Consider the following 12,682-nt stretch of genomic DNA (forward strand, 5'->3'; position numbering starts at 1 on the left):
AGCTGCACTCACTATTCTGCTGGTGCAGTCACTATGTACATACATTGAGCCCAAACATTCAGCTAATAAATGCACAGCACAAGACTGGACTAATTACGATGAGCACGATGAAGTTTTCCTTTGTCCCCTGTACAGCCGCATTCCTGGGCAGACATAGACGTGTTGCTGCCCACCCTCCGGCTATATTGGTGGTCTCTCAGATCGGCCTCTTCTGGGGTAAACGTCCCACATAATGGCGCCATCTTGTGGTGACTTCTCGTATGACAGGACAGTGCTCTTATGTGCAAGGAGACATGTGAGGCAATACCCACTGGGGACACGAAGGGTTAATCGCAGCTCATCGATCGCCCGGCCCTGAAATCAGACGCCTCTTACACATCCGGTGGTTACAGTACAAAAAGCATTTAATTCCACTTAATTGCCAGAAAAACAAAAAAAAATAATCATTTGAAAACAAAAATAAAGCGAGAGATTACAGATCCTTCCATCTTACATAAAAAGCCGAGATACAAAACCTTCCGAGGTCCCCGACAAGGGGGGAAACCGCGGCCCCCCGTCATCACGAGACCATCCCAGAAGTTTCCACAGTTTATTTCCTATTCCAGACTCTTAGGAGCCGGCGACCGGTAATGTCCGCAGGTTGGAGCCGATGGTGGCGGCTGCCGTGACTCCGACCTCTCCTGTCGCCCCCTAATAAAAGCGGCGGGTGATTAGAGTGCAAATGTCTGTGTGGGGGAGGGGTGAGGGGTATTTAAAAAAAAAAAAAAAAACATCCACTCTAGCCCTTTAAGGCTTCTTGTGCTCCTTCCCCTGCCAGTAGTTCTTGTAGGCCTCCTCGAACATATCCTTACAGGTTATGGCCGCCTTCAGCTTGGAGCAGATGAGGAAGGATCCCCCCATCTTGCGGTGCAGGGAGTAGGTCTCCTCCGGCGGCGGGATGAGCCGGTGCTTTAACATGATGGGGATCAGGCGGTGGATCCTTTCCGTGGTGCTCTGAGAGCCAAAATCAAAGGGGACGGCCGACGCGAAGGCCTCACCGAGGATCAGGACGGCTTCGAGGTGAGCGTTCTCCATGGCCTGAGGAGGAAGATGAGACCAATGAAGAAAATGGTATAATCTATAGCTTCCTGTACGCAGCTCCTATGCAGACCTGTGTGTCTCCATGGTAACAGACTACAAACAAACCCTGTGTAGTCTGATACTATGTTACTCCTGTAGCCGGGCTATGTCACTACATCTATGGCGGCAGTGTAGCATGGCCCGCTCACCTCTGACCACGGGAAATAAAGGATGGAAACGTCCCTTTAAAGGGTTCCAAACTATCGGACCTCAGAACCTGACCAATCAGATTTCGGTATTACAGACGTGAGCTGGACTGTGATTGGCCGCTTTACCTTCGACTCGTATCCACTGAGGAACTTCATCTCAATTGACTTCTTCAGGAGTTTCTCTCGATCTTTGTCGGCCGCTGCTCGAATTACCTGGAAAACCAAAAATACGGCGTCGGGCGTGAAAAGGAAGAGCGGAGCGTCGCCCTCTGGGCTTCTGTCGTGTGACCGTCGCCCTGTAGAATGGTCTCACCTCAATATACATGTCGGTGAATTCTTCATCAAAGCCGCGGGTCGCTCCGAAATCCAGCAGGGCGACCTACGGGGGGGGGACACAGAGGGTCAGATGGGACCAGCCGAGGGCAAGCAGCAAGAACAACGCACATAGAAGAACGTAACAAGGAATCCTCCGGCCAGGGAAGGTGGACACTGCATTTTATGACCAGCAGGAACAACAACGCTTCATGTATAAAATCCTAACAGAACTAAAGTGCACACAGTAGCACGCGGTGTACAGCTGCAGTATGGCAGCACACGGCCCCTGCGGTTCTGTATTGCAGAGCGGAGGCAGCCAAGTGGTACATCTTATGTTCGAATTGGAATCATTTGTGCTGGAGAATGGCCAATCAATGAGCAAGACGGAAAATAAAGCTGCTATAATACATCAGCAGCTGGCCTACTCGCTGATGGTTTCCAGGTAGCACCTGGATGTTTTTTTGTACATCTAATCGGTAAAAAAACTAAACAAAACATGCTGCGCTTTAGGTGCCAGTAGAGAAGGCAACATCAAACCCGCCTGCTGCCTGCCCAGCAGCAGCAAGAACAAGCCAGCCTGCGCAGCAGCGCCAAGAACAGACCCGGCCGCCGCCGCCTGCGCAGCAGCGCCAAGAACAGACCCGGCCGCCGCCGCCTGCGCAGCAGCGCCAAGAACAGACCCGGCCGCCGCCGCCTGCGCAGCAGCGCCAAGAACAGACCCGGCCGCCGCCGCCTGCGCAGCAGCGCCAAGAACAGACCCGGCCGCCGCCGCCTGCGCAGCAGCGCCAAGAACAGACCCGGCCGCCGCCGCCTGCGCAGCAGCGCCAAGAACAGACCCGGCCGCCGCCGCCTGCGCAGCAGCGCCAAGAACAGACCCGGCCGCCGCCGCCTGCGCAGCAGCGCCAAGAACAGACCCGGCCGCCGCCGCCTGCGCAGCAGCAATCACAGAGCCGGCCGCCGCCTGCGCAGCAGCAATCACAGAGCCGGCCGCCGCCTGCGCAGCAGCAATCACAGAGCCGGCCGCCGCCTGCGCAGCAGCAATCACAGAGCCGGCCGCCGCCTGCGCAGCAGCAATCACAGAGCCGGCCCTTCCAGAGAGTTCTATCCATTTTGCACATCAGAAAGGACGCTGATGCCCGGTAAGGGTCCGCTGTTCGCGGGTGCAGGAGGTGTAATTACCTTTTTCAGCTCTGGGTCGTAGAAGAAGTTGGACCAGTTCGGGTCGGTCTGCATGAAGCGGAACTCGAACAGCTCCCGGAGGCACAAAGTCAGGATGTTCTCACAGATCTGAAAGCAGAAGACAAGTGATAAAAGTTTTATTCCGTAATGGACGCACAGTCCGGCACTATAATAAAAATATTGTAGGCGGGGGTCGGCGCCACCAAAAACGCCACTGAGGGGCCAGGTGCCCCCAACACTTCAATATACATCTTAAAGGAACAGTAACCCAAAAATCTGCAGTTACAACACATAATGGACTATTTAGTTTAATAACTATTTGCACTGTGGAGGGGGAAAGCACATCAGGAGAGCAGCAGATCCATGATCCCCGCGCTCCTTGTTTATCAGCGGTAACTTTCCAGGACCCTTGTGTCACATAGAAAGGGTAAGGAAGTTATTTTGGGGAGGTGATGCCAGTGGGGGTGGGACGTGGCGAAGCTCCAGGGCGGCAGCTGTAGAGCAGGATCTGTCACCCAGCAGACACGTTCCCGGCACACATCCCGCCGATGCTTCTCAAGGTCACTGAAGGTGACGCCGCTGTGTGCACTGTCAACAGCGAGCAAAACATGGGAGGCAGCGGGGAGGCACGAGGGGGACACGGACATCTCCTGCAGCTCAGCGGGGGCTCCCCTTTAGGTTCAAGTTTCCAGCGTTTCTTTTTCTTCCATTTGTTAAACCCCCGTAGGGTCCATATGTAGAACCACACAGTAGTAGACCGCCCCTTTAAATATTTGATGGAATGTATACATTGTTTACAGCATCAGATAACAATGTAACTCAATACAAATAAGCAGAAAGCTCCGTAATACCCCAGATAACTACCCCCCCGTCCAGTATGGTGCCCCCTATACTGACAGCATCAGAACGAGAAGAAAGGAAAGGGAAGACACGTCCATTCAGAGGCTTCCGTCCTCCAGCCCCGGCGGTCGCCCCGCACTCCCCATTACGCACCTCGTTGCGCGTCTCCTGGCCGAGCTGCTCCGCTTGATCAAGTGGGAAACCCGTCACTAGTTCTGTGGTCAGGACGTGCGCGCTGCACAGATCGTCCACGACGGCCGGCACGTAGAAGAATGGGTGATCATTCAGCAGCTCCCTGCAATCCACAGGGAAGAGTCAGAGCAGCGTTTACCCCCATCCAACACGCTCGGCTCTGCTACATCAGTGATGGCCGTCTGCGGCACCAACGTACGTTACCACTGCGTCCTCACCAAATCCACAGCAATCAGGTGAATAATGTGCTATAATTGGGGGGGGTGTCGTGCATCAACATCATGTGACTAGTGTGTGGGGGTCTTAGAAACTCAGCCCCCCTAATTACAGCAGATTAACCCCATAGCTGCTGCAGGCGACAGCATGGCGCTGCACACAGATGCAGTCAACTCGGCAGTTTCCAGATGCATTTTCTGAATTATCCCGACCTTAAGGCAGGAATGCTTGGAGCTTCCCCAATTAAAGGGATTTTTTTTTAACGTAGAAATCACGACAGCCGCAGCAGCGCCACCACAGGATAAACAAAGTATTACATGGTGCCCACCAAAATCACCAGGCTGCAATAACGCCGGGTCCTCCAGGGGTGAGGAAAGCTCATTATTACCAATTAAAAGGTCCTACTAGGGACTAGAAGAGTCTACCTTTTTTTTTCTACATGACCTGGCGCGGACCTACTTGAATCTCTTGGCACAGGCGGCCTCCCTCTTGTAGTCGCACTCCAGGGCCAGTTCTCGGCTCAGGACTTCTATCAGGTGTTCGGGGAACAGACCTTCAAGAAAAGCGAAAAAACACAAAACGATGTAACGTGGCCGGTGCCTTATAGGACGGCCGGTCACCGAACGAGTCACCGAACAGCCGGCGAGAAGGAGACGAGGAAGAGTCAGCCCCGAGAGCCCGACCGCAGGCGGGAGAACGTCAGACCCACAACATGGAGGGTGGAAGGTTACGGTTCATGTATTTTACCTTCAGGCAGAGCGTTGCTCATATTGAGGACGGTCATGAGATTATGCACGTCGCTGTTAATACTTTGAGCCACTCCAGGATACTAAGGAGGAAGATGTGCATGATTAATAATTTAAGAAAAATAAGACCGCCATGTGCCTGCAGCCTAATAACACAGACCTGGATTTTCATGGCGACTTCTCTCCCGTCCTTTAGACGCGCCAGATGGACCTGACCGATGGAGGCGGCAGCAAATGGCCGTTCTTCAAAGAACTCCAGTTTGTCCCTCCAGTTGGGCCCCAGGTCGGCATTCAACGTTTTCTGTGGATAATGCACATTTATTATAAAGACCAATGGTGACGGACGACTGATGCTGCCATATACTCGCTCCGCAGGAGGATACATGAAGCGATCGGCTCTACGGAGCAGGAGCCTCAGTTACTGTCTTTGCGGAGACCGGCGGTACAGACAATGGAGACTCACCGTCATTTGCTTGATGGGCATGAAGTCGGCGCTCTGACGCACCCGCTCAAAGATCTTCTGCAGCTGTGGATTAATAAAGGCGTCGTCTGCACGGAGACAAAAGAAACAGAACTGTAGTCACAGGGAGACTATAGAAAAAGATTACGTTCCTCCGCACGTCAAAACTTGGGTTTTATCATTTTGCATTTTATTCACAGATTGAGAGGAGAAAGCATGTGCAGTCTGTGGGAGGGCAGAGAAAGACAACCAATCGGGGGGGGGGGGCGCGAATTAGTGCAAGAGAACAATTTTGACAATATAAGTGACCTAGTGAAACACCCAGGATACACAAACAGGTCACATCCAGCCTATATTACTGGGAGAGGCACACAGACCTCACATCAAGCCTATATTACTGGGAGAGACACACAGAGCTCACATCCAGCCTATATTACTGGGAGAGACACACAGAGCTCAGACCCAGCCTATATTGCTGGGAGAGACACCCAGAGCTCACACCTAGCCTATATTGCTGGGAGAGACACCCAGAGCTCACATCCAGCCTATATTACTGGGAGAGACACACAGAGCTCACATCCAGCCTATATTACTGGGAGAGACACACTAACCTCACATCCAGCCTATATTACTGGGAGACACACACAGAGCTCACATCCAGCCTATATTACTGGGAGACACACAGACCTCACATCCAGCCTATATTACTGGGAGAGACACAGACCTCACATCCAGCCTATATTACTGGGAGAGACACCCAGAGCTCAGACCCAGCCTATATTACTGGGAGAGACACACAGACCTCACATCCAGCCTATATTACTGGGAGAGACACACAGAGCTCAGACCCAGCCTATATTACTGGGAGAGACACCCAGAGCTCACATCCAGCCTATATTACTGGGAGAGACACAGACCTCACATACAGCCTATATTACTGGGAGAGCCACTCTTCCCACAAGAATAAACACTGATATTTAGTTTACAGCCTGATGAGCCAAGTATCAGGGGGACTGAAAAGAAAGAAACTGTGTCCAGCTTTAGAAACTTCTAGCACAACCAGGTAATGGTAAATCCACAAGTTTTATGACAGCAGTTGAACACTTTATGGTCACTTCATAAAATAATAATGAAGTCATTCAAAGCTACAACTTGTCCTGCAAAAAAAAACCAAACCCTTGTACCGATGTGGGGACAGGAAAATAAAGTTGCAGCTCTTGGGAGGAGGGGATAGAATACATAATACATACATATAGACACACACACACACACACACACACACACACACACACAATGCTGCATACTTGCGGCATGAAATACACCAGATTATATCTGGAGTCACAATGTTTTGCATTTTATTTCTAATCTGCCATAATAATGTTTTCTGTAACTGGATCCCTCCCGGTTGTTGATATTTCAGGGTCGGACATTTCAGCGTGCAGAGAATGCTTTTATTTTTTTTCTATTTTTACAGCCTGACAAATTATTTTCGTCCTCGCCTTCAGCGACCGGGTTTCCCCCAGGATGATTTCTGGAGGCTGCTGCTTATTATAGACTGGACGACAGCTCACTACTATAGGACCGGTCACTACTATAGGACCGGACAGCTGCAGGACAGGTCACTACTATAGGACCTGACAGCTGCAGGACAGGTCACTACTATAGGACCTGACAGCTGCAGGACAGGTCACTACTATAGGACCTGACAGCTGCAGGACAGGTCACTACTATAGGACCTGACAGCTGCAGGACAGGTCACTACTATAGGACCTGACAGCTGCAGGACAGGTCACTACTATAGGACCTGACAGCTGCAGGACAGGTCACTACTATAGGACCTGACAGCTGCAGGACAGGTCACTACTATAGGACCTGACAGCTGCAGGACAGGTCACTACTATAGGACCTGACAGCTGCAGGACAGGTCACTACTATAGGACCTGACAGCTGCAGGACAGGTCACTACTATAGGACCTGACAGCTGCAGGACAGGTCACTACTATAGGACCTGACAGCTGCAGGACAGGTCACTACTATAGGACCTGACAGCTGCAGGACAGGTCACTACTATAGGACCTGACAGCTACAGGTCAGGTCACTACTATAGGACCTGACAGCTGCAGGTCAGGTCACTACTATAGGACCTGACAGCTGCAGGTCAGGTCACTACTATAGGACCTGACAGCTGCAGGACAGGTCACTACTATAGGACCTGACAGCTGCAGGACAGGTCACTACTATAGGACCTGACAGCTGCAGGACAGGTCACTACTATAGGACCTGACAGCTGCAGGACAGGTCACTACTATAGGACCTGACAGCTGCAGGACAGGTCACTACTATAGGACCTGACAGCTGCAGGACAGGTCACTACTATAGGACCTGACAGCTGCAGGACAGGTCACTACTATAGGACCTGACAGCTGCAGGTCAGGTCACTACTATAGGACCTGACAGCTGCAGGACAGGTCACTACTATAGGACAGGACAGCTGCAGGACAGGTCAGTACTAGAGCTGGCAGTCGTAGGCAAGACTGGACCGGTCCGCGCCATTGTTGGGCAACGCACTAAGGACGAGCAGTCACCGCGATCACTACTCATCTGCACACCCGGTCCGGTGCCAGCGGCAGCTATTTATACAGCATGCCAAGAAGCCGGCCATTTATAGTGGATATGTACTGAGCCAAGTCTACGAGGAGAGCGCAGGGGGCGCCACAAGAAAGCGGACACAGCTCAGATCACATGCACTTCAATAGGAGCCGAGGTGCAGTACCGAGAACGGCCACTACATGCTGATCCGGCTCTTACCCTATCGACCCAGCCAATTGGGTGTCCGACATCAATATTTCAATCCTGGTCAATCCCTTTAAAAAGCAAATTCAACTCAATGTCAGGCAGCAGCATATAATTTTCGTGCGGGGGGTGGAGACACGAAAAAAAAACCCTGCAATTCAAGCGTAATTAGTCTCATAAAAGATGACGAGAGGCAGAGATCAATCCGCAAGCTCTGCATACAATCCTATGGACATGTCTATAGGCCTGATGCTAGAAGTTCACTATGAGGACATGGAGAGCCGGCACCGGAGCGTTCCCTCCAGCACAGGGAGAGCAGGCGAGGGGGCTTCAGTAATGGACAACTGTTAGAATTCCATCCCCCACCCCAGGGTCCTAATAGAAGAACAGCCGAGTCCTGGGAGAACGGGGGATGGATGTCCGGTCTGTACACGGCCGCCGGCGCACCAAAACCGATGCAAACATGTCACCTGTTCAGCAACTTCACCGAGCAGAACCAGTCATCTGCAGGTGAGCTATCACTCTCAGGTATCACCCACCTCACTATGCATGGCCTCTTGTTCGCATGTTTTCTTCCACTAGAATCCTCCATCTTTACCAATCAGGCGGTGAGGTCGATGCAAGAGATTCAGATTAGGGATCTGGAGTAAGATTTCTCTGAACCCCCCCCGCTCTCCAGGAAAGCCACAGCTGTCAATCACCGGTGAGGGAGGCGGGGCATACAGAACCAGCGGCTGGAATGATGCGCCAAGCTGCTTGGCCACACCTAGGATGCACCGATCACGTAATTAGCGTATTTCATTAACCGCTGCCCCTTTTCTGAAGGAACTAAAGTTTAAACCACTAAAGTGGACATTTGTACAGGGGCGATCTCCCACAAGGCTGTGTGCTCGGGATATACCCGTGGTGTCTGAGTGACGGCATTTGTCCAAAGATTAAAATATTACAAGACCGACTATGGGGAGCGAGCGGGGGCCAAAATCCCTGCTGTAAACAGGACGGGGAACATCCTGCACCGATGAAGGGCAGCTCCGGAGACAGGGAGATTTACACTTCTCCAGTTCTGCTGATGGCGGTGTTTCCACCGATCATGCGGCTCTGCCCCAAGATGTGACCCTTGATTAATCTTCTGACACTACCGGAGGCCTTAAACCTGTAAATCTTGCACCATCGTAGAGATAATATGTGTCCCCTGTTGAAGCCAAATTGCCAGAATTTTGGAATGCTGTCATGAATCAGAATGCTCCGGATGAACAGACTGTCCTGAATCCGCAGCATCGTGCTGACGAAATGTGGCCACAATAAGCGACGTCACGGCCATGGCGGCCCTTACCTTGAATACTCAACATCTGGCCGAGTTTCAGGGCAGCGCCACGAACTTTACACAGGGTCCTCACAATCCGCTCGGCGTTGGCTTCTGATAAGAAGGGGCTGGATTCCATGACGGATTTCTTACCTGAAATTTTTGAAGAAACAAAGACTTAGTTAACAGGACGACAAATGTCCACAGCTGCACGATCGCCCACGACAACACTAGCATTAAATTCTTGTAATTTTACCAATAGTCAATAATCAATGAAGGACTGGAGAATGTTATCCAGCCACGCAGGTGGGAGTGCAGCTCCGCGGCCCATATCCAAGACATAAATCACTACTCAGCAACGGCCGACGGGTCAACGGCCTCACAATAAACAATGGCCCACGCCCGCGGAGGGCACATTCCTGGGCGCTGATCTAGGGAGAAAACAACCAGGCAATCTGTTGCCCCAAACAAGTCTTTAATGAGGCCTAAACTTTCAGCACAAGAGCTCGGAGCCTTTGGGGACATCGGCCACTTGCAGCATATTGCTGGGGATTTTCCACAGTGGAAAAATTTGCCACTAACTATGCACATTTTTCTGCAGACAAACCAGATTACACCCAACGCAAAGGGTGAAAAAAAAAAACATCATAAATTAATGTATAGTGGATGCCAAAGTTGCAGGAAGGCTAAATTTTTTGCAGAACAAAAAAAAAAAAAAAAAAAAACCAACACAGATTTTGCAGAACTGCAGCAAAATCCAAGTGCAAATCTGCAATCTTATGCCCTTCAATGATGCGCCACATCTGAGCTGCCGGAGGTCACACACAGACCACGGAGCGATCCGTCCAGAGCCGGCACCAGCTGTCAGAGCGGAGATCTGATGCGTGAGGTCATTAAGAGCTCACAGACACCAGGATCTTCTTTGTAAAGCAGCAGCGAGGACGCGTCACCCCCCACAATGGAGGATAAAGACCCGGACCGCACAGAACATGCACATTCTGCACCTCCGGACGGGGGCACATACTTCGGCATGGTCACATTTACGCCCTCGAGGATTGCAGACACAGATAAAAGGGGAACAATGAAGGAACCTCAGGGTCCTGGCGAGTTCACAGCAAGAGATTATGGTGCAAAAAAAAAAAAAGCAGATTACGTGGGTCAGGAAGAGAAGCAACTCACTAATGGACCAGGACGGCGGGACTTCTCCTCACCGAGATGCAGATCTCTAGGTGAAGAGGCCGAGGCCACAGACCGGTGATTGGGGGGGGGAAAAGATGAGCTGTGTCAGCACGTGCTGCATGGTGACCCCAATACTCCGTGTGCCAGTTTCTGGGAGCAGTGGTCACGCAATAGAATGTGAAGTCACCACCAGGAACAGCACCGCTGTAGGAGGAGAGGATCGATTGTTTTTCATTTTCAATGGGGCACTAAATGAAGCTGGCTTTGTCCAACGGTGAACACCCACTTTAAAAAAAAAAAAAAAAAGAAAAAAAAAAAAGCCTCCTCGGCAAGACACATGCGCTAATTACAGGTTCTATACTCCATAGCTGCCCATATTGTTGGATCTGTCCCCTGCTGTCTCTACCCAGCTCACATAAGCAGTGAGACCATTAAGCTGGTCCAAACTGTCAATCTTCAGGAGCGCACCGCCACACCTGGGACGCTGGGAGGCAGAGTAGCAGTGCGCTCCTCTAGATTATTAATCCTGAGAAAACAGCCTTTAATACGGTGCATTATTGGCAATAGCAGCCAAAAAACACAGAGCAGACACTGCATCAGCAGGAGGTGAATGCTGGAAGTCATGTGCCCACGGTGTACACAGATCACTACTCACCATCGTTTTCACCTTTTGGACCTAAGCTTTTCTTTGCAACTTCTGCAAGAGCTCCGATGCCCAGACCGACCGCCAAACCTGGAACAGGAAAAGGAATGGGGGGGGTGAGAGGAAATCAAAAGTCATAAATAGAGAGTCAGAGAGAAGAAGGGGCGCAGCAGAAAGTTTAATAGAATTTTAATTGAGTCTTCATGTAAGAAATGATTTCATTGTCAAAAGTCCTTACACATTCGCCTTTGTCTGCTTCTCTTGGGCACTCGTCCGGTCACAGAACTATTTTAAGCATTTTATCCCCCCTATAATCAGTACCTGGTCCTATATCATCAGAGGTGCAGCTGATCTACAGCATTGTGTGCCCGCAGCAGAAAGGCAGCCATTGTTTTACAGAAACCTCAGGATGTGAACACATTACGGGTAATGACAGGACCAGACCGTGGTCAGCGCACGCTTCATAAGGAATAAAAAAAAAAAAAAAAAACTTCTGCAATATTTTAATATACTTTCTGCTTTTAATCACCAACTTAGGATTTAAAGAGAAACGTTCCCATGCCGTCGGGGGCAGGTTCAGGACGGCTCTTGTGCTGCCGGACGCAGCTCCGCCGCCACTATGGAGAAGGGGCTGAACGCCATCACTTCTGGCAGATTAATGCCCTACAACCACTTTCCGCTGACTCCCATAAAAGCGCAGCTAAAATCTTCATGCCCCTAATGAGGAGATCATACAGCGCTATTCTTTACCTCCGAAGTTTGCCAATCTCCCGATCCGCGTCACTGGCACCTTCCTCTCTCGTGCTCGTTCGCTGAGCTGAAAAGCAAAAACGAAAAAAAAAACAAACAAGATTTCATGAAAAGGAAGAACGGACATGCCTCTGTGCTGACTTTACCGCACAGAACGAGTCTGAATATCCACCAGCGCAGCGACTCACCGTTCACTATGCAGTGCAGCAAATGCAAGTGGCCCAAGTAAGGTATGATAAGATGAGCGCCGGGAGACATCGCCCACCCATGCTCAGTTCCAAAACCATATGCTGTCATAATGGGCACCCCATGGCATGAGTCCGATGTAAGGGGGATGCATATGGCACATACACTGTGCTCCAAATTATTATGCAAATTGGATATGTGTCAAAGATTTAATTGTTTTGTTTTTCAAATAAACTCGTGGATGGTATTGTGTCTGAGGGCTCAATGGATCACTGAAATCAATAAACACACGATAATTAGTTTTCCAGGTGATTCTAATTAAAGGAAAACTACTTCTAAATGATGTCCCACATTATTGAGCAGGCCACAGGTATCAAGCAATATGGGACAGAAAAAGGATCTCTCTGCTGCCGAAAAGCATGAAATAGTGCAATGCCTTGGTCAAGGAATGAAAACATTAGATATTCCCTGAAAACTTAAGCGTGATCATCGTATGGTTAACAGATTTGTGGCTGAATCCGAGTACAGAGGTGTTCGTGCTGATAAAGGCATAATGAGGAAGGTTTCTGCCAGGCAAGTTCATCGGATTAAGAGAGCAGGTACTAAAAAGCC

General features: G+C 50.5%; 1 protein-coding gene across 2 annotated transcripts in view; it reads right to left on the minus strand.

Moving 5' to 3' along the window:
• Positions 1-386: 386 nt before the first annotated feature.
• The window catches only part of COQ8A (coenzyme Q8A), a 28,536-nt gene continuing 16,240 nt past the window's right edge, over positions 387-12,682 (minus strand). For both annotated transcript variants that reach the window (XM_077282146.1, XM_077282147.1), the window contains exons 4-15: positions 11,885-11,951; positions 11,147-11,224; positions 9,343-9,465; positions 5,220-5,305; positions 4,917-5,057; positions 4,758-4,839; positions 4,470-4,563; positions 3,756-3,897; positions 2,763-2,870; positions 1,582-1,647; positions 1,395-1,481; positions 387-1,077 (exon numbers count right to left, since the gene is read on the minus strand). In XM_077282146.1, coding sequence (XP_077138261.1) covers positions 787-1,077; positions 1,395-1,481; positions 1,582-1,647; positions 2,763-2,870; positions 3,756-3,897; positions 4,470-4,563; positions 4,758-4,839; positions 4,917-5,057; positions 5,220-5,305; positions 9,343-9,465; positions 11,147-11,224; positions 11,885-11,951 — 1,365 coding nt within the window. In that variant the 3' untranslated portion in view covers positions 387-786. The remainder of the gene's footprint in view (positions 1,078-1,394; positions 1,482-1,581; positions 1,648-2,762; positions 2,871-3,755; positions 3,898-4,469; positions 4,564-4,757; positions 4,840-4,916; positions 5,058-5,219; positions 5,306-9,342; positions 9,466-11,146; positions 11,225-11,884; positions 11,952-12,682) is intronic.

This window comes from Ranitomeya variabilis, chromosome 2 (assembly GCF_051348905.1).
Source record: "Ranitomeya variabilis isolate aRanVar5 chromosome 2, aRanVar5.hap1, whole genome shotgun sequence".
NCBI classification, from domain to species: Eukaryota; Metazoa; Chordata; class Amphibia; order Anura; family Dendrobatidae; genus Ranitomeya; species Ranitomeya variabilis.